Genomic DNA, 22,704 nt, shown 5'->3' on the forward strand with positions numbered 1-22,704 from the left:
TATATATATATATATATATACACACACACATACACACACATAAATAATGGGCTATTAATGTTCAGAGTTTTGATTGAGTTGAGTTTAATAGCCTGATGGCTGTGGGGAAGTGGCTATTCCTGAACCTGGATGTTACAGATTTCAGGCTCCTGTATCTTCTACATGAAGGCAGTGGGGAGATGAGTGAGTGGCCATAGTGGTGTGGATCTTGATGATGCTGGCAGCCTTTATGAGGCAGCGACTGTGATAGATCCCCTCGATGGTAGGGAGGTCAGAGTCGATGATGGACTGGGCAGTGTTTACAACTTTTTGCAGTCTTTTCCGCTCCTGGGCGCTCAAATTGCCGAACCAAGCCACGATGCAACCAGTCAGCATGCTCTCTACTGTGAACCTGTAAAGGTTTGAGAGAGTCCTCCTTGTCATGCCGACTCTCCGTATCTTCTCAGGAAGTAGAGGCACTGGTGTGCTTTCTTTATAATTGCATCAGTGTTCTCGGACCAGGAGAGATCTTCAGAGATATGCACGCCCAATTCTCCTACCATCCACAATAGTGATAATGGAGGATTTTGTCCAATTACCTAATCAAGATTCTTCATCATAAGTTTATTTTAAACGATCCTGTTAAAATGCGGGAACTCGTGGCATTGAGTCATAACATAGTGACAGGTATCGGGAATCATTTTCCCAATACCTTCCAAGACTCAGACTTCTCTCTGCCTTATTCTTGTAGTCTATCTACCATCAATGCACATTCAAACTCATTGTAATTTATAAAGATTTTATTTTTCAAACCAAGTTCTCAAGAAAATCAACTTTCCGATAGGTCAAATTCTGAAATGCATTGTGAACTCAAAGTTTTTTGACTGGGCTGAAGGTACCATCAGGCTTGAGGCAAACATTTCAGCATTTAAAACTGAACTGAGGAATTATAAAATCCAAATGTTTGCATTTGGTTTGTTTTAGTGGCTTGAATTATAGTGAATGGAAAATGAATTCAGATTTTTGATCTCCCCACAACTTTGTTTATTTTTTACTTTGAATTTCCTTCACCAGCTTTCTTGGTACCCCCTCCTGGTCTATAGAGCAATCAACACTTTTTTGTAGAATATTTGCCACTCTACATCCTTTTTGAAATAGTAAAATATGAACTATGTTTCAAGGTGTAATGTGAAATAGGAAGTCTTTTCCCCTCTCAAACATTATGCTACTCTGATAAGACTAGTTGAAAATATAAAACAAAACTCATCCTAAGTTATCAGCCTTCAGATTTTCAGACGTTTTGCTTGAAAGTACCATCATGTCTTTGACTGTTTAAATTCTTAATTCCCATTTCTTTCAGGATGTTATCACCTTGTTCAACATCGTGGTATTAAACCCTTGGTCTGTTTGTTCTGAAATTTATTTGCTGTTTTTAAGATTGCTCTGAAAGAAATATAAAACCTATAGTTGGATTTAAAAAAAGATTTTGCATTCCAGCAGTTAAACAGATGTTGAAAAGTACTTTAATGGATCAAGCTGACACTTGTTGAGCCTGTTTCAATACATGGAATTAATATTACTTGCTCAGATGCCTGAGATGACGGAAATATTTTTGGATGCAAAATTAATATATTAATGAGAAAAGTTTAATCTTCTTTAAAAGTAGTCTCTGATGCCTTTCATGTTTGTACTGTGTGTTCTTTGTCAGTGTTTTGGAACAACATAAGTTGACAAAAGAACAGTGGGAAGACAGGATACAGACATGGCATGAAGAACATCGAGGAATGCTGAGGTAATGTTCTTTGCATATGTTTTTTGACCAAGCTAAAGCTCTACATTTTTAACAACTTTGGACTTGTGTCATACAAAACGGCGCCCAAAATATGGCGACTCGTATGCTGTCTCAGTGTAATCTACTATTCTTACACTCATGTACTAGAGTATGATTGTGCCTACAGTGCCCTCCATAATGTTTGGGACAAAGACCTATAATTCTTTTATTTGTCTATTCCACAATTTGAGATTTGTAATAGAAAAAATCACATGGTTAAAGTGCACATTGTCCGGTTTTATTAAAGGGTATTTTTTATACATTTTGGTTTCACCACATAGAAATTATAGCTGTGTTTAGACATAGTCCTGGTGTTTTGGCCTGGGAATGTACGGCTGCTGAAGGTACTGGCTCAATTATCTTAATTGATGATACAACTGCTGATTGTAGTAGCATAATTAATTCTGAAATGTATAGACACATCCTATCTGCTCAAGTTCAATCAAATGCCTCAAAACTCATGGCTGGTGGTTCATTCTACAGCAAGACAATGATCCCAAACATACTGCTAAAGCAACCAAGGAGTTTTTCAAAGCTACAAAATGGTCAATTCTTGAGTGGCCGTCAATCACCTGATCTGAACCCAATTGAGCATGCCTTTTATATGTTGAAGAGAAAACTGAAGGGGATTAGCCCCCCAAACAAGCACAAGCTAAAGATGGCTGCCATACAGGCCGGGCAGAGCATCACCAGAGAAGACACCCAGCAACTGGTGATGCCCATGAATCGCAGACTTCAAGCAGTAATTGCATGCAAAGGATATGCAACAAAAAACGAAACATGACTACTTTCATTTACATTACATTGCTGTGTCCCAAACATTATTGTGCCCTGAAATGGGGGGACTGTGTATAAACACAGCTGTAATTTCTACATGGTGAAACCAAAATATATAAAAATGACAATGTGCACTTTAACCACATGTGATTTTTTCTATTACAAATCTCAAATTGTGGACAGAGACAAATAAATAAATGACGGGTCTTTGTCCTAAACATTATGGAGGGCACTGTATGTATACTAAGAATTTTACTGAACTGTATTCAAAAACAAATTTTTCCTGTCCCTAGTTGTTTGCTTTTCATTTGTTTGAATTGGAGTATGGAATATGATCCGTTGATCCATATTATGAAAACCTGACCTATAAGATATGCTTTTTATTTGGAATATGCCATTTATGCATTGAACTCTTTATGTAATGTTTGCATCTTCTGTTATTCGGCAGAATAGCAACTGCTACCGTACAACACTGAAAGATGAAACTAAATATAGTTGTATCTTCTTTCTCTAATATCTAAATATTAGACTAAATATCTTTCATCATCCCTCAAAAGAGGGATGCTTGCACTATGTTTATAAGATGGCCCATTATATAGGCCTCAAAGAATGATCCAAATATTTAAATAAAAATGAAAAACTTTTAAATTAAGGAATGGAAATTTAAAAAATATGAATATGCTTAAGTGAAATGTTTAAGAGGTATTTTGGGATTCAGAAAAAGGCCAGTAGCAGTAAAAGCCAGAAAATGTGTTATCTGCTGCAGTGAACGAATGCACTGAGCAACATACTACCGAGAAGGTGTAGAATGTGGGAGTCTGTAAATGAGTCCGATGGTGAGGTGGCTGAGTGGAACAAATGATTAAAAAGTAAACAAGGATATTAACTCAGGGTTTGAATTGAGTTTTTTTTTTGGAGGACCATGAACAAAAAACATCACCACAGAATGAAGGGTGGGCAATTTAAAATTGAGATGCGTGGACAATTCTTAAGGTAGTAAATCTGGAATTCTCAGTCACAGAGGGCTGAAGAGGCCAGATTATTTCAAATTATAGATAATGAAAAAAATGGGGTTTATGGGGAACTGGCACAGAAGAAGAGTTGGTGATCTCGTAAATTAGCCATCATCATATTGAACTGGATTGAGGAACAGGATGGCCTAATCCTTCTCCTATTTTCTTGTGTTCCTTAACACATTCTTCAATAAATACCCACCTGATCTATCCTTTAGCATTCACTTTGAGAACTAAAACAACCCTATCAAGATAGTTAGCAATATTCGGTAAGTTTGTATTAAACAAAAATTGTAAAATAGATTTGAGAAAATGTCCAGTCTGTAGCCAAAATACTGGGAACTATGTCTATCATAAGATCACTTGGACTGGATGAATTAGGATTGCATCAACCCTATTGGTCAATTGATTATATTAATGAGCTATCTGAGCTAACCATGCATAGTTTCCAGATTGACACTATTATAGAACAATTTTAATTTTACAGGGAAGATTCAATGATGGAATATCTCAAGATTGGTCAAGATCTTGAAATGTATGGTGTGAATTACTTTGAAATCAAGAACAAAAAGGGAACAGAGTTGTGGCTTGGTGTAGATGCTCTTGGACTTAACATCTATGAACATGACGATAAGTAAGACCATAAATTTTTCAATAACGTGACAAAATTGTTGCATCTGGGATAAATACAGGGGGGTATAAAATAAATTAACTAAAAAAAATACGGTTGGTATATCCTTTTTTGCGGAGTGTTGTGTTACAATAGAGCGATTGTTTTTCCTTTTTTTTTTCTTTTCTTTCTAGGGTCTTATTTCCTTTCTTTACTTCCTTCTCTAACTTCTTCCCTAAGGGGCTTCCTTTCCCCAACACTCCTGCACCTTCTCGATTCTTGCTCACTTCTTTTATTTCGATCTTTTTTAAAGCTCGAAAAACGAAGTGGTAGAACAAATGTAATAAGATATATCTGATGTGTATTATTGTAATTTACCGTACTTCTAATAAAAACAAACAAACAAACAAACAAATAAATAAATAAATAAAGAACAAAAAAGGAACAGAGTTGTGGCTTGGTGTAGATGCTCTTGGACTTAACATCTATGAACATGACGATAAGTAAGACCATAAATTTTTCAATAACGTGACAAAATTGTTGCATCTGGAATAAATACAGGCACCCTGCATTTTATGCGCTTAAAAAGCTGCACATAATTCAAAAATGTGTAAATTAAATGTACGCGATTACGTTGCGGGCGGTGAATTTAGGCGTGTTATTCTGAAAATTCGAGTGCATAAACTAAGCTTTGGTATTAATGGGATAAGCATGTTATTTGAAAAATGCATAAATCAAACATGTGCGAGGTGCCCGTTCATAGTTATATGCATTTTCTTTTACTGAAAATTTGGATGTAGGGTTAATAACTTTTCTAAGTAGTTTGTACATGTACTGCACATATAATTTTAGCTGTCTTTTTATTTGATTACCTCTTATCATCTTTTCCGATTAATGAGAATGCTGAGGACAGCTCTTCCCAGTCACCTTAATTCATGGATCATTTCTATTGCCAAAGATCTATAGATGTTTATTTGTAGAATTATATTATGAAACTTTGAATTGCATTGAAAAATAAATGTAAAACATTTGAAGCAAATGTATATAAGCATTGCTCTTAAATCCAAATGGTAACCTTGTGGAAAAAAATACTAAGGAATAAGAGACCTCTCTTCCACAGAGTAAAAACAAGTCTGTATATGCTTTTCCTTTAATGTAATTTGTAATGTTTTATTCAACAGATTGACACCAAAAATAGGATTTCCTTGGAGTGAAATAAGAAATATATCGTTTAATGACAAAAAGTTTGTGATAAAACCTATTGATAAGAAGGCACCTGTAAGTGTTTATTATTTTTATTACTCGTTCTCTGAATCAAATATCAGTTAAATTCCTGATTTAATCAACAATGTTTGTATGTTCAACATTTTGGTATTGTTTTATGGCAAAGTAGGTAATATAAGTTGGAATGGCTTCTATGTTTTCCTCATTTGATCTGACTTGGTTTGAGGATTAGTACATCTAAGTAAGTAATTGTTTACGGAGGACAGAAATGAATGAACAAGTATACAGGGTGGCATGGTAGAGTTGCTGCTACACAGTGAATGGCTCTTTGTAATTGTGTATTGTCTTTCTGCTGACTGTTTAGCACGCACCAAAAGCTTTGCACTGTACCTCAGCACGTGACAATAAAGTAAACTAAACAGAGGCCAGTGATTCAATTTTGTCTGTGCAGTTTGCTCGTACTACCTGTGAATGCGTGGGTTTCCTCTGGGTGCTCTGGTTTCTTCCCACAAACAAAATAAGTTTTCTTTTGTAGGTTAATTGGCTTCTGCTTTTTTTAATTGTCATCCTACACACTGGAGGCAATGAACATGTGGGGTGACATAAAACAAACATCGGTGGATGATCAGTGGTCAGCATGTTTCCATGCTTATTCTCTAAACTAAATTCTTTACTGCATTGCCTTTAGAAACTTAGTCTGACCAGTTGCACAGAGTAATATATTGTTCAGACAAAAGATTGTGCCATGCTTTGACAATTTATAATAGGGTACAATCATGAAACTTTGCAACACTTTGAGGCCATTCAACCCATCATCTCCAAGCTGGTCAAAAAGGGGCTATGTTGGTTAATCCCAACTTCATGTTTTTGGTTTGAACGGCTCTGCAAGTGGTTTTCAACTCAAAAGCACAAATCCAAGATTGGTCAAGGTCTATGCATCAGACCGTCCATTGCATCATTGGACTTGAGTCCACTGGCAGAGCAGTGATGCAAGTATATGAATTAAATGCAGATCTAGGTTCTGATTCGGGTCTATCCTTAATAAGCTTTTGCCTTTTTTCTTATCAATATCTATCACTGTCATAAACCTATTTTCAAAGACTCTTCCTCAAAGTGATATGGGAAAGGATAGGGGGCGCCGTCCTGTATGGTATGGCTGCCCAGCCTGCAGCTGTCCGTTTTTTCATCTTTTTTTTATTTTTAGTTAGTTAAAGTGTTTTTGTTCTGGAGTTCTAGTCTTTTTTATGTGGGGGGGGGGAGGGGGGAAGGGGGAAACTACTTTTCAGGGTCCCTACCTGGTCGGAGAGGCGGCTTTTCTCCGGGCTGCATCTTCAACCCGTCCTCGCGGCCTACCAACGGGCCTGGAGCGGCGTTTCCTGAGGTGACCGCCCAGAACCTCGGCTTCAGCAACGGCACAGCGCTGGAGCGCTATAGCGGAGCGGAGCGGGCGATGCCTTGCCCGGGTCGCTGTGCTGGAACTCCGGTGAGCTGAGACGGACGAAAAACATCGCGGAGCTGCGGGTCTGCGGAGCGGCCAGCTGCGGCGCTGACTTTAACATTGGGAGCCTGGGATCTCTCGGCGAGATCGCCAGTTGTGGAGCTCCATCTAGCGCGGCCTGTCGGCTTCGGAAGCCGCGGTCTCGAGTAAGGAGGCGGCCGTTCCAGGTGTCCCATGCCGCTGAGAGGATTCTCCCGACGCCGGAGCTACATCACCCGGCGAGAACGGCCTGGAACATCGGGCCTCCGTAGCAGCGACTGTGGAGGCCTCAATAGGCCCGACTATGGGTGGACATGGGGATGGGACTGGACTTAGTGCCTTCCCTCATAATGGAAACCATTGTGGGGGGATGGTTTTTTTTTAATGTTTAAATTTCTTTATTATTGTCATGTCTGTATTCTTTTTTAATGTACTGCATTGGCAACACGCATTTCACTACACCAATTGGTGTAGGTGACTAATAAAGAAACCTTTGAAGACTCGTGACCCTCAATTTCTTTTCACTCCATCTGTCTTAAATAAATGACCTCTGATTTTTAAAGTGGCGCATGTTATAGTTGAACAGCATAGAAACAAGCCCTTCAGCCCTTTATTAAATACCCATCAATACTAATACCATTTACCACACTTGCTCTAGATTCTGAGAGGAAACATACACCTACCCAGACTACTTGTGATCATGTTTCAATCAAGTCTCTTGCTCTTCTGAACTCAAGTAGCTACAAGCCTAGCCTGTTTCATCCTGCCTTGTTAGGGAATACACCTATTTTGGGTATCAGTGCAATATAGAAATGGGTGTCGATACTTTTATTAGGTGGAGAGAAAAACTGAGCCACACTTAGGATTTCTGACTCTCCGGCACTTTGCAGATGCTGGAAATCTGAATCATTTATTGATCTTCATTTACTTTAGTAAATCTCTGAGTTGCTTCCAGTTCAGCATGTATCCTTAAGCATGCATTTTCATCTGGTACTATTACATCGGGCTGCTGTATCAAAGACTACTCCATTCATTTGGATGATGTTGCATACCATGGCACTTATTCAAAACTGAGATTCATACATTTCTGATATTTAAAGCATCAAAACATGGTGGTAGCTCTGTATAATGGTGCTGAGGTGGGAGATTGGTCATGATCTTAATGTAAGGTGGAACTACCTTGAAGGGCAGAATGGCCTGTTCCTGTTATATAGTCATATAGTGTGAAAACAGGCCCTTTGGCCCAATTTGTGTTCTAATAAATTCCTCAGGGCAATGTCCAACCAATTCTGCTACTTTATCAAACCTCCTTTCTGGTGTAAAGTGAGAAGTGGGAATGCTTAATCACCAGCAAACTATGTTCAATTTCATTTCCAGCTTCTCCGGAAACAAAGTAGTCTTGTGCAGGTGTGGGTTGATTAGTGGTGTAAATGTTGTAGCATTGCTACTGCCAAAATGCAGGTGGTAGGGACTTGGCAATTTATCATTGACCAGAAACTCAACTGGATCAGCCATACACTGGCTGCAAAAGCAGGTCAGAGGCTTGGTATCATCTGTTTGACATGTATTTTTCCCCTTGACACTCAAGCCTTTTCACAATTTACAAGGCATGTGCAGTCTGTGAAGGAATACTTGCCTGGATAAGTGAGTGCATCTCCACCTCTTAACTTCCAGGACACATCAGCCAGCCTCTGTGACTGGCACTCCATACATTTATACCAACAGTAAATTCTTCCTCTGCCAATGCACCAAGTTTACAGTGGTACATCTATGTAGCGCACTGCATTTCATACATTTGTTGAAGTATTGCCCACTGCAAAATGGAAATATAACTTAAGTATTGTGGTTTTTCTGTTTTATGATTTAAGATACTGATTTTTTTAATTACTTTTTTATTTAGGACTTTGTATTTTATGCACCACGTCTACGGATCAACAAACGAATTCTAGCACTTTGTATGGGGAACCATGAGCTCTACATGCGAAGGAGGAAACCTGACACCATTGAAGTACAACAGATGAAGGCACAAGCCAGAGAGGAGAAACATCAGAAGCAGTTAGAAAGGTAAATGAAATCAGCCCGCTTTACTGTTTGGACTCTTGTCTAATCTCTCATGTCAAACCTTGAATAAAAACTTAGAAAACTTGGAATCCAAATAGGCACAGGCACCTCGTGTTTTATGCATGTTCGATTTCTGCTTTTTTGAAATAACGCTCTTGTTTAATTAATACCAAAAACTAATTTATGCACTGTATTTTTGAAATGTGCTCAAATTTGCATCCTGTTTAAATATATATGTTCAATTTATGCATTTTTGAATTCCACGTCGCTTTTCAGGAATGTAACACCCGCAAAAAACGCAAGGTGCCTGTAATTTGACCCAGCATTCTAAATGCAATGTCATAATATAGTGGTGATGTTACTGGATGAGTAACACAGAGAAATATATATATGACCCAGAGACATAACTTGGGTTCTGTTGATTACAGATTTAATTATGAACCCAATGTCGGATAAGATGACCATTAGACTATCAGATTGTTGTATCTGGTTCACTGCTTTATTTTGGAGAAGAGAGTTTGCTGCAATTACCAGGCCTTTATCATATGTCTGTACACAGTGAATGGCTCGATTGTGATCATGTATTATCTTTCCACTGACTGGTTAGCACGCTTTTCACTGTACATGTGACAATAAACTAAACTAGGTGTAACTCTAGAAGATTCTGGTTGGCTCTGAACTGCTTTACCAAGCCACTGGGATGGATAAACACACAAGAAATTCAAGGTGGCAATTCACAATTGGCAATTAATTTTTAGCCTTGCCACTGACATCCACATCATGAAAACCATTTCACCCCCTATGTTTGTAGTGGCCACTTTGGCACCAAGTTATTATCCAATAGCACTTGTCAAGTACAGTTGTTTGTGCTTGCAAAGGGGATGGCCTGATTGAACTGAATCTGACCATGCAATATGGTGGGAGATCACGGATATGGTACAGAATTTGCTGCTGGAAGTGATTTTGAGGCCTGGGAATCATGCCTTTTAAATATTTTCTTGGGAGAAATGTATAAAAAAGGATACGAGTATTAGAAAGTTAAAATTACAGTGAGTGAAACCTTGAATAGAAAATATTTCTCAAGCAATCAAAACATTGCAGAATTTGGAAAATGAATATCTTGAAGTCAATATTCTTGAGGGCAGGATATTTTGTCTGACTTTTGGCCATTCATTGGCTACAGTACAAAATGTAGATGCAATCCGCTACTTGTTTTGGGCTTCTGCATTAAGTATTTTTTCCACTTCATCTTTTCATTCACTTCTGATGTTTTCAGACAAAAGCATCTTCTCAATACTTCCTCCCTGGTACTGAAGCCCATAAGACGTCCTGACCCAAACTTTGGAATTCTTCAGCTGTTTGTTTGTGTTGGGGATTTCAAAATCTTAAATGTAATGCCTAATTCCTCCCACCCCTCAGCTTTAACTTTGTTTTATTTATTCATAATTAATGACTACATCCTTCATAAGTGAAATACTTGCATAGTTTAGTCCAACACCTCTATTCATTATTTCTGGTGAAGGAAACGTCAAATTTGTTTTCTTGTGTAGACACCGGGGATGGCACAGTGGTTGCTGCCTTACAGCAGCAGAGATCTGGGTTAAATCCTGACTACGGGTGCTGTTTATATGAAGTTTGTATGTTCTCCCTGTGACTGCGTGGGTTTTCTCCAAGTGCTCTGGTTTCTTCCCACATTCCAAAGACCTACAGATTTGTAGGTTAATTGGCATCTCGAAATTGGCCCTAGTGTGTAGGATAGTGCTGGTGTATGGGTTGATCACTGGTCTGTGTGGACTCGTGGGACGAAGGGCCTGTTTCCATGCTGTATCTCTATAGTCAAAAATATTTTCTGATGTTCGGCACATGCTACCTTTTTAAAGCCTTTCTTGGATCAATATTTTGAACAGTTCAAACGTAGTGGGTTGAACTTCACTTTAAGTTCCACTTTTCAGCCAGAAATTTATGGTAGATTCACTGTCTGACTGAAACAGTTCTTAGTTTACTGAAACTTCTAATGTCATCACTCTCTACTCCTCCTTTAACACCACCGTGCTGTGGTGTTAACAAAATATAACATTATTTAAATCTCAAGTTGGGATCAATCTCTGTTTTTCATTGCATCATCCGCACTGCACGCAGATTTTATTTTAACCCAATTCATTCACTGTGACCAATTAACTCATCAGCCTTTGATAAATGATCAAAATGTCAAAATATTTTAAATTTATCAATTTTGTTTTTAAAAGGGCACAATTGGAAAATGAGAAAAAGAAGAGAGAACTGGCAGAAAAGGAAAAAGAGAGGATAGAACATGAGAAGGAAGAGCTTATGGAAAGACTTAGACAAATTGAAGAACAGACTTTAAAGGCCCAGAAAGGTAATGGCTTGCAGGATATATATGTGTGTGGTCTTGTACCTCAAACCTTTTTGGGTTTATGTTTTAGACTATCCTGTGATCTTGGGGGTGTGTAACCCTTAGGATGGGGGCAATGGGATGGGGTGATGATGAAAAGGGTGGGGATAGGAACAATAAAACACTCATCTGTTTAGTGAGAGGTTGATGTGATCCAGGCAGCTGATTAAGGATGTTCTGAGCACTTTCTTTGTTGGTAAAGGTGAGAGCAGCATTCAAAAGTGCTTTTGATTGGGGAATTTGTGTTGATGTTCTGTGTTCTAGAGAATTTCAAGATTCAAGAGAGTTTATTGTCACGTGTCCCAGATAGGACAATGAAATTTTTGCTTTGCTTCAACACAACAGTATATAGTAGGCATAAATAAATAAAGAACAGAACAGTGTGACCATATAACAATGAATATATATATATCCAAACATAAATAAACAGATAAAGTGCAATGGGCTATTAATGATGTGAGTTTTGTTTGTATTGAGTTTAATAGCCTGATGGCTGTGGGGAAGTGGCTATTCCTGAACCTAGATGTTGCAGATTTCAGGCTCCTGTACCTTCTACCTCAAGGCAGCGGGGAGATGAGTGAGTGGCCAGGATGATGCTGGCAGCCTTTATGAGACAGCGACTGTGATAAATCCCCTCGATGGTAGGGAGGTCAGAGCCAAAGATGGACCGGGCAGTGTTGACAACTTTTTGCAGTCTTTTCCGCTCCTGGGCGCTCAAGTTGCCAAACCAAGCCACACTGCAACCAGTCAGCATGCTGTCTACTGTGCACCTGCAGAAGTTCGAGAGAGTCCTCCTTGACATACCGACTCTCCGTAATCTCAGGAAGTAGAGGTGCTGATGAGGTTTCTTTTATAATTGCATCAGTGTTCTCGGACCAGGAGGGATCTACAGAGATATGCACGCCCAGGAATTTGAAGCTCTTTACCCCCTCCACCATCGACCCGTTGATATAAACGGGACTATGGGTCCCCATTCTACCCCTACCAAAGTCCACAATCAGTTTCTTAGTTTTGCTGGTGTTGAGAGCCAAGTTATTGTGCTGGCACCATTTGGTCAAACGGTCGATCTCCCTTCTATACTCATCTCCATCAGTGATACGTCCCACAACAGTGGTGTCGTCAGCGAACTTGATGATGGAGTTTGCACTATGACCAGCTAAGCAGGGGGCTGAGCACACATGGTCTGTGAATGAGGAAGTCGAGGATCCAATTGCAGAAAGATGCGCAGAGACCCAGTTATGAGAGTTTGTTAACCAGCTTGGAGGGGATGATTGTGTTAAATGCCAAGCTGTAGTCAATGAATAACAACCTGACATATGAGTTTTTGTTGTCCAAGTGGTACAGATCGGAGTGGAGAATTAGCGAGATCGCATCCACCGTTGATCTGTTGTAGCGGTACGCGAACTGCAGTGGGTCCAGGTTTTTGTCGAGGTAGGAGTTGATTTGCTCCATGATCAACCTATCAAAGCACTTCATCACCACAGGCGTTAGTGCCACTGGTCGATAGTCGTTGAGGCACGTCACCTTGCTCTTCTTGGGCACTGGTATAATTGACGCCCTTTTGAAGCACGTGGGAACCTCAGACCTCAGAAGTGAGAGGTTGAAAATGTCTGTAAAAACTCCAGCCAGTTGGTCCGCACAGGTTTTTAGAACACGACCGGGTATGCCATCAGGACCAGGCGCTTTCCGAGGGTTCACCCCCCGAAGGATTTCCTGACATTGACTTCTGTAACCGTGACCGAAATACCATCACAGCGAATGGGAGCTCAAGGCACATCAGTGTTCTCCATATCAAAGCGTGCGTAAAACGCATTGAGCTCGTCATGGAGTGATGTTTCGCTGACATGTGTGCTGTCTCCTGATTTCGCCTTGTAGGAGGTGATTGCATTCAGGCCCCGCCACAGTTGCCGAACATCAGTCTCATCCTCCAGCTTGGAGCAGAAGTCCCTTTTGGCCTTTTTGATGACCTTACTAAGGTCGTATCTGGTCTTCTTGTAGTCCTCAGTATCTCCAGACCTGAATGCCCGGTGTCTGGACTTCAGAAGAGTGTGGATCTCATAGTTCATCCAAGGCTTCTGATTGGGAAACACTTGGAAGGTTTTTGTTGGGATGCAGTCCTCCACACTTTCTTTATGAAGTCTGTAATGACTGTGGCGTATTCGTTCAGGTCCATTGCCGAGTCCCTGAACATTGCCCAGTCTACAGACTCAAAACAGTCCTTGAGTTGTTCCTCTGCATCGCACCCCCCCCCCCCCCCCCCGGCCAGCTCTGTAGTTCTCACCTCTGGGGGTGCGCTCTTTAATTGCTGCCTGTAGGCGGGAAGAAGCAGCATCGCGGTATGGTCGGATTTACCGAAGTGAGGGTGAGGGATAGAGCGATAGGCATCCTTGATGGTGGTGTAGCAGTGGTTGAGGGTGTTTGGTCCTCTGGTGCAGCAGGAGAGACATGTTGGTGGAAGTTAGGGAGCGATTTCTTGATGTTTGCTTTGTTGAAGTCCCCAGCTATGGTGGTAAATGCCTCTGGGTAAGACGTCTAGTGTTTGTTGACCACGGCGTGCAGCTCCTCCAGTGCCAGATGGTTGCCTGCTTGGGGTGGGATGTAGACAGCGGTCAGGATGATGGAGGTGAATTCCTTCGGAAGGTAGATGGGGCGGCACTTCACCGCCAGATGTTTGAGGTGTAGAGAGCAGGAGTTGGATAGGACTGCCACGTCTGAGCACCACGCAGAGTTGACCATGAGGCAGACGCCCCCTCCTCTCCCTTTCCCAGATGCTTGCGTACGGTCCATACAGTGGATGGAGAACCCTTCAGGCTGGACTGTTGAGTCTGGGGAGCTGGGGATGAGCCAAGTCTCTCTGAAACAGAACAGAGCATTCCTTCAGCTCCCTTTGATAAAGTAGCCTTGCCCTTAAGTCCTTAAGAATTTTGGAGGTGAAGTAATTGACTGTATTGATAAAGTGATATTTGAACTAGAAGGGAATTGAAAGTGTAAGCAGAAAGTGGATCAGCTATGTGGATTGGCCTACAGCTCCTGTTTCTTGTGTTCCTGTACCTTTTGAAAACTATACAATGAATTCCCATAAAAAGAAATGGGATTTAAATGAAATGTACCAAACACTAAAAGTTTTGTTTTAAATGACACAGCTAAAGTAAAATTCAAATAATTGATTTAACCAATTATCAACAGCTGGGCATTGCAAAAAAAAGTCAAAATCCATGCAAAGTATATATAGAATGGAAATCTCCATTTGAAACAACTCAACTCAACATTAGAGCATTTGGATGCTTTACCACATTTATTGTTGGAAGCATTAAAATTATGATTTTATTTTTAGAAAGCTACTTAACGTGCATAATTAATTCCTGTTCAGGTCAGATTCCATTGTTTAGCCCTTTTCAATTCAGCGTTGACCTCTTGGATTTTGTGGGTGAAATCGGCAACCAGCTATGTGGGGTGTGATTTTATGTGGTATAACGGGCCCATTTTGTCTTAAAATAATATTTATATGCATGAAAATATGATTAAGAACTCTTTGGACCTTTTCAAGAATAGAAATGAGAATTGCTTTGTTTCTATAGAACTAGAAGATCAAACTCGGCGAGCTTTAGAACTTGAGCAGGAGAGGAAAAGAGCTAAAGAGGAGGCTGAGAGACTAGAGAAAGAGCGTCGTAATGCAGAAGAAGCGAAAGCTGCCTTGGCCAAACAGGCTGAAGATCAGATGAAGAATCAAGAGCAATTGGTAAGAGTCATTCTTCCAATTATAAATTATTTAACTGGACAGTTGCATGAGCTGCGACAAGGAAAAAACATGTCATACAGCTTGGAAAAGGGCTCTTTGGCTCGACGTCCATTCAGATCAAGATGTCCTATCTAAGCTAGTCCCACTTGCCCACATTTGCACTGTATCCCTCAACCTTTCCTATCCATGTACCTGTACAAATGTATTTTATTGTACCCGCCTCCACTACTACCTCTGGCAGTTTATTATTCCATATATTCACCATCCTGTGTGGGAAAAAGTTGTCCCATGCGTTTACCTTTTGCCTGAAAACTATACGCTCCAGTTCTTGATTTACGAGGGGGGAGCAGGGAAAGACTGAGCATTCACACTGTCCATCCCCCTCACGATTTATACACCTCTACGAGATCCCCCCCCCCCTCGGCCTCCTGCGCTCCAAGTCAGTCTGCCCAACCTCTTCCCTATAGCACAGACCCTCGACTCTTGGCAACATCCTCCTAAATCCCCTCCCCCCTCCCCCTCCTGTACTCTCTTTCCAGCTTAATGACATTGATACAGCTGGATGGCCAAAACTGAGCATGACACGATGGTAGTAGAAAACGATAACATATTTTTGCTGTTGAAAACCGGGTTTCATTGGGTCTTCAGTGGAGTATAATTAGCAAACAGTTGGGAGAAAATCTGTCTCCTCTTAAGTTTCTTGTATCATTTGGACTTCATTTTATAATTTTCTACAAACTAACACACGAGTAACAAATTTTCTCGAACTTGAGGCCAAAATATTCAGAACCTATGTTCTAACCATTTGTGCCAAATTGGCAGCCTGTGTCCAATAGAAAAGGTTCTCCAATCCTTTACCTAATTGGGTAATTCTTTGAATATTTCTTATTCAAGTACTACTTAATTTAACGTCTGATGACATCTATCCTGATCAGTTTATACATTTCTAAATGTTTATTATGGGGGAATAAGTTATGGATGCTACTTAGCGTTCATTTTAATTTGTATATGCCTAGTGGTTGACTTTGAGCTCAGAAAGAATTGCAGAGTTCTGATGGTGTACAAATATCAGCAACTTTGAGTAAGCATATCTTCTTCCTTTTTTAGGCAGCTGAACTTGCTGAATTCACTGCCAAAATTGCACTTCTGGAGGATGCCAAGAAGAAGAAGGAAGTAGAGGCCACTGAATGGCAGCACAAGGTAACTACTTCAGCTATTTTAACTATTGAATCCCAAGTATATTGGGATGCATTTTTTTTAATGGGGATGGACGCTGTTAGATTTAAGTAATATTGATTTCAAATTAGTTGAATGTTTTTGCTGCATTTTCTACCAAAACAGCTGTAGAAAAATATTAGACATTTATTAGATTGATCTTAGTCATAATTACATTTGCGAAGTGAGTGAGGAATATCTGACTTTTTGTGTTTTTCCTAACTCTAGGCAGTCACAGCTCAGGAAGATTTGGAAAAAACCAAGGAGGAGTTGAAGATTGTGATGACAGCTCCTCCTCCTCCTCCTCCCCCACCTCCTCCATTTGTTGTTCCACAAGCTGAGAACGAGCATGATGACGAACAGGATGAGAACAATGCTGAAGCCAGTGCTGAACTCTTATCAGAAGGAGTAACAAACCACCGCAGTGAGGAGGAGCGCATCACTGAAACACAGAAGAATGAACGTGTAAAGAAACAACTGCAGGTGAGCTATACAGGATATTAATTATTCCAAATGTGAAACCTTATTGGGATTTCATATTCACAAGAATGCCCACTATGTCATAAGGTTAACAAAACATTACCAATTGTTGAATAAATATTTAATTCACCAATTTTAAATGTGTAACGTTGCATTTATAATTTGCTTAACTTCTAATATTACAATCAAATCTCTTTTCCTCATATCAAACATCTGACTATTTTTAGATTCTGCTCTTATTTCTTGGCACATTTATACTTGCTTACATCCAGGACACTTTAACTGCAACATAATTTATCTTCAAATATGAGAGGGGAATTTACAGATCTATCAATTCATCCATTAATAAGAATAATAATCGAAGGCTGAAAAGTCAAACAATATTGAGACGTATGAGCTGTGCTTTATTTTCCATTTGCTTGGTTGGCTTGACTGTGGTAATGGAATATTTTCTCCTCCTCAAACTAAAATTAGCTTTGTTGTCATGGGAGGGTTTGATAGCATTAAACATCCTGGGCATTTGTTAACCTCAGTGATGTCTGGATCTCTTGTTTCCTTTGTACTTTTTAATATAAGGGATTTGAATATTTCCTGTTCTAAACTGACTAATTTGGAAGAAAGAGAGTCGCATGTGAGTTTATTTTCTGAACACTTTTTCTTAATATAAAAACATGAAACATTTAATGCATCTGAATCTTCTTAAATTAAAATATGTACACAGTATGCAAGATATTCTAGATTTAGTTTGTTTGCTTTCGCCTTGGGCTGTTAACTTTTATTATCATTTACTTTAAAATAAATCTCATCTACTTACTCCTCCTGCTCTGTACCTAGTCTGTATTTCTAACTTGCTAGCTCCAAAGATCTGAAATACTGTTTTACACTTTGCAGATATTGCTTGATCTACTGCATTTTCAGTTTTTATTTTTGGGTGTGTGTTTTACTTATTTCCTTTCTGATGTATCTTAATTTCAAGTGTAACTGTTTGTAACTTTGTGAAGTAGTAAGTGTTTAACTCTGCAAGTAGCCACTGAGGAATTGTATTCACTTGTTGCAGGATATTTTGCAGATGGGGAAATGTAAAGATAGCTGTTGAAGCTCATATTAGCAGAGAAAATGTGTCGCGTTGGGCATGAGTATGTGCTTTTGTGCTGTTTGACAATAGACAATAGGTGCAGGGGTAGGCTATTCGGCCCTTCGAGCCAGCACCACCATTCACTGTGATCATGGCTGATCATCCACATTCAGTTCCTGCCCTCACCATATCCCCTGACTCCACTGTATTTAAGAGCTCTATCTAACTCTCTTGAAATCATCCAGAGAATTGGCAATTGTAAATGGGAGAGGCAGTCTGACAAGTACAGTGCCATTTGATTGTTCAGTTGGAAGAGTGGCCAGTTATCTAAAATAGTGACCAACGTGTATGTAGACCAATTTGCAGATGAAGCACTGATTTATGCTTTTAATGAGTTACTGCCTATGGAATTGTTCCCTGAAACACTGAAATTTGATCTACTTCAGGTTTAAAAAGAGCTTTCTATGTGCTGTTAAAGTTGCAACAAGAAGCCCTTTTGATTTTCTTTAAGGGAGTGATGGAGCTCTTAAGAAATCAGCAAGGGGAAGGAGAGGAGGGGGGGGGGGGGGGTCCCCACACATTTAGTTTTTTATCAAATTATGAATGCTCCCATGGAGAAATTTGTATCATTTTCAAAACCATTTTTGTTAAAAGCTGTACCCAGAAGATGTCTCTATCGAACCATCATGGAACCTAAGTAAATTAACACTTTGGCAAATCCCTGCCATGAATAAGCTATCTATTTTTATGTTGCTCCATTGATGAAAGTTAAATTATCTACTTTTTAAGTATATTTTAATTTTCTGAATATAATTTGCAAAATGACAAAATACAGGGCTGCCAACTCTCACGCATTGAGCGTGAGAATCACGCATTTGACGAAATTCTCACGCTGATGACAGAAGTTCTCATGCTAAAAAAAACCCCAAAACACATATAAATAAATAAAGGCACACTCCTCCACACTCACCAATGAGAATAGTTTTCTGTCGGCGGGTTTCCCGTAAAGAACGAGCTTAAGCCCATCGCACACGATTTAAAATGGCAATGTAGGCAAAAACGCTGGAGAAACTCAATGGGTGAGGCAGCATCTTTGTCTGAATTTGACCCTTCTTCAAACTCAAGCACTTCTCCAGCATTTTTGTCTACCGCTCTATAGAGGCTGCCTCACCCGCATTCACATTCCCGTGCAGATGGTGTGATAGGTGAGACACGGTGGTGGTCTCAGCACTGACACCCCCCCCCCCCCCTCCAAGGCACCGCTCACACCTCCCATCCTCACCTAAGGCGGCTCTTTGTCCGTCGGTCGCTCTGTCCACGCCGCATGGAGTTTTAACCCTGGCCCGGAGCGGACCGGGTGAGTGGGGGCGTCGGTGCCACCTCTGGAGCCGCCCGACCCCCGGGTCACTGACCCTCACCTCCCCCAGACCCCCGGGTCCCTGTCCCTCACCTCCCCCGGACCCCCGGGTCACTGACCCTCACCTCCCCCGGACCCCCGGGTCACTGACCCTCACCTCCCCCGGACCCCCGGGTCCCTGTCCCTCACCTCCCCCAGACCCCTGGGTCACTGACCCTCACCTCCCCCAGACCCCGGGTCACTGACCCTCACCTCCCCCAGACCCCCCGGGTCCCTGTCCCTCACCTCCCCCCGGACCCCCGGGTCACTGCCCCTCACCTCCCCCGGACCCCCGGGTCCCTGTCCCTCACCTCCCCCAGACCCCTGGGTCACTGACCCTCACCTCCCCCAGACCCCCGGGTCCCTGTCCCTCACCTCCCCCAGACCCCTGGGTCACTGACCCTCACCTCCCCCGGACCCCAGCTGGACACAGAGCACCTGGACCGGCCCGCATTCCCACGGGGGGGAGGGGGGGGGGGAGAGAGGGAAACGCTCCCCGGACATCGCCAAGTCTCCGCTCACTCCGGGTGTTGTCACCGCTTCACTGACGCACACTCTCACACACACCCACACTGGCACACTCAGGTTTTAAAGCAATATGGGTCAAATGCAGATAAATGGGACTAGTTTGGATGGGGCACCTTGATCTGCATGGACAAGTTGGGATGAAGGGCCTGTTTCCATGCTGTAAGACTATGACACATTGTGGAAAGGGTGCAATTGCTCTGGAGAGGATCCAGGGGCGATTTATGAACGTATTGGCAGGGCTGGAATTTTTTTTCACTCTGAAGAAAGATTTGATAACTAGGATTATATTCTCTGCAGCAACGGAAGTGAAGAAAATATTTAGTTGAGGTGAATAATATTATGAGAATAGGACCTGCTTTGCTTAACAAAGAGTGAAGGAAGGAACTGCAGATGGTGGTTTAAACTGAAGATAGACACTAAAAGCTGAAATAACTCAGCAGGACAGGCAGCATCTCTGGAGAGAAAGAGTAGGTGATGTTTCGGGTTGAGATCTTCAGACTGAAGAGGTTGAAAACCAGCCATAAAACACAATGACTGGAGATGTATGTTTTCCATCTAAGGGCAGAAATCAGAATCATGTGTTCATCTTTATTGACATGACACCATAATAAATATATAACAGAAAAAAAGAATTTAATGGGGTGGCACGGTGGCGCAGCAGTAGAGTTGCTGCCTTGCAGCACCACAGACCCCGATTTGATCCTGACTACGGGTGCTGTCTGTACAGTATTTGTACATTCTCCTTATGACCACATGGTTTTCTCTGGATATTCCGGTTTCTTCCATATCCGAAAGAAATGTAGGTTTGTAGGTTAATTAGCTTTTGTAAATTGTTCCTGGCGTGTAGGATACAACTGGTGTATGGTAGATTGCTGGTCGGTGTGGACTTGGTGGGCCGAAGGGCCTGTTTCCTCATATGTTTTACATATATATCTTAATTTCATTGAACCATATACGGTTGAATATGTGGCATTATTTTCATCTTGTTTCTAAGGGGAAGGTTGATTTATTTATTTGTGCAGAACAGTGATGAAAGTCTGACTCCTCTTGCCTTGTTTCTATGTTTTTGTTTCTCTATATATATTTATGCATAGCAGCATGAATTATAATCTGATTTCCATACATGAATATACTAAGATCATTCTTGTGCTGCACCTGTTGATCAGAGCCTGGCTCTACTGTGGAATGTTATTAGGAATGTAATTTAGCCTAACCTTATTCATACCTAATCCAATTTGAAGCATAAATGTTGCATTCAAGTGTAAGTTTAAAGACTCGCTACAGTCTGCACAATTAGATTACACAATTTCAATCTGAAAAATCCCCCCTGTAACAGGTGCAGCACATGAATGACCTTAGTATGTTTGTGTATGGAAATCACACTCCCCTCGGTCGCTACGCTCCCTCACAATTTCTCACTCTCAACTCTCACTGAATGTTGGCAGCCCTGCAAAATACCCTGCACCATTATTTATCTACATAAGGCTGAAACAAATCCAAGAACTTGATTTCCATGATTTCCATCTCGATCAACAGAGCATCACTCCACATTGAACCAGAACCTAAGTGCCAGCAACAGGCTTGTACCAAATACAAAGTCCTTTTTCTGGATATTGATTTCCTACTATATGTCATCCCAATATAAAACAGAGATCCTGAGTGTGATATAATGGGGCCATGGGACCAATACCTTCCTGTCCACTACTGCTTAAAACTGTAGCTATCGCTGTTTAATATTCCTGACATTTAGAAACTTTCAAGCTAATAAAAAACGATTAAATAAAATGTTAAATATTTAGTTATTTAAAAACATTGAAGCAAACTCAATCGCAATTGAATGTTTAATATTTTCCCTTGGCCTTTCTCAACTATCTCCTTCCATCCAAATGAATGAAATTTCTATTTCTGCAACAGGTCTAATTTAGCTCGTATTAAGCAAACAGTTACCCCTGGGGAAGTCCTGGGAAGTTGGTTCAGTGGCAGCGTGCATATTTTTTGCAGTCTGAGCACATTTGGGGAATTGCCAGTCGAGCTCAACTAACAAATATGGGACCACATTTTCATGGGAATCCTGAACTTGGTGGCACACATTGGAAACTACAAGCAGTTCTGTGGAGCTACTACAATTTCTTGGCAAGCATCAACCCAAAGTGCCATCATTAATTTATGTGGATTCCCAGGTTCCCTATCGCATGTCTATTACAAATAACACAGGCTTCCTATCCCTCAGTAATAGAGGTCTTGTCACATCTGCCTTGCATAGGGGATATGGTGAGAAGGCAGGAAGGCAGATAACTGAATGTGATGATCAGCCATGATCACAGTAAATGGCTCGAAGGGCCAAATGGCCTACTCCTGCACCTATTGTCTATTGTCAAACAGCACAAAAGCACATACTCATGCCCAACGTGACAATTTTCCTATACAGGTTCTGGCCATTGGGACCCAAATCATTCCCTATAGAATATCTAACCTTTGACCTACTAGTCTAGTTAATGGTAGGTGGTGATCCACCCTTCTGCACTCCCCAAGGGATCAGTGAAGTTTTAAGTGATTTAGGGCACCACAATCTCTTTGGAGATAGTGCAGTTTGATATGTCTATCTCACTGCAAACTTGCAACCTCATTTGAACTGTTTGGCTTTTATCCTTTTCTGAAAAGGAAATTCTGAGCTCTTGTCCATTTACAGCTTTACAATTACTTGGATTATTTTCTTTAAGGAATTACACAATTGTTGATGCATTGCTTTTATCCCATTGCCCATTTCATTGCACATTTCTATGTAATAATTTTTGTTTAAACCCTCTAATTTTGGGCAGTTTATGTCTACATTCATTATTGTGACAATTCTCCAAAAACAAAGTCCTTTGATATGGATGTTCCTGA

General features: G+C 40.8%; 1 protein-coding gene across 4 annotated transcripts in view; it reads left to right on the forward strand.

The window, feature by feature from the left end:
- LOC129698120 (radixin) overlaps positions 1 to 22,704 on the forward strand; it is a 78,381-nt gene that overhangs the window by 53,252 nt on the left and 2,425 nt on the right. For 3 of the 4 annotated variants that reach the window (XM_055637006.1, XM_055637007.1, XM_055637005.1), the window contains 8 exons: positions 1,688 to 1,771; positions 4,088 to 4,234; positions 5,392 to 5,488; positions 8,812 to 8,975; positions 11,219 to 11,349; positions 14,964 to 15,124; positions 16,232 to 16,324; positions 16,568 to 16,822. In XM_055637006.1, the coding sequence (XP_055492981.1) occupies positions 1,688 to 1,771; positions 4,088 to 4,234; positions 5,392 to 5,488; positions 8,812 to 8,975; positions 11,219 to 11,349; positions 14,964 to 15,124; positions 16,232 to 16,324; positions 16,568 to 16,822 (1,132 nt within the window). Of the gene's footprint in view, positions 1 to 1,687; positions 1,772 to 4,087; positions 4,235 to 4,615; positions 4,714 to 5,391; positions 5,489 to 8,811; positions 8,976 to 11,218; positions 11,350 to 14,963; positions 15,125 to 16,231; positions 16,325 to 16,567; positions 16,823 to 22,704 lie in introns of those variants that run through there. The other variant, XM_055637008.1, reaches the window with a different exon arrangement.

This window comes from Leucoraja erinacea, chromosome 6 (genome assembly GCF_028641065.1).
Source record: "Leucoraja erinacea ecotype New England chromosome 6, Leri_hhj_1, whole genome shotgun sequence".
NCBI classification, from domain to species: domain Eukaryota; kingdom Metazoa; phylum Chordata; class Chondrichthyes; order Rajiformes; family Rajidae; genus Leucoraja; species Leucoraja erinaceus.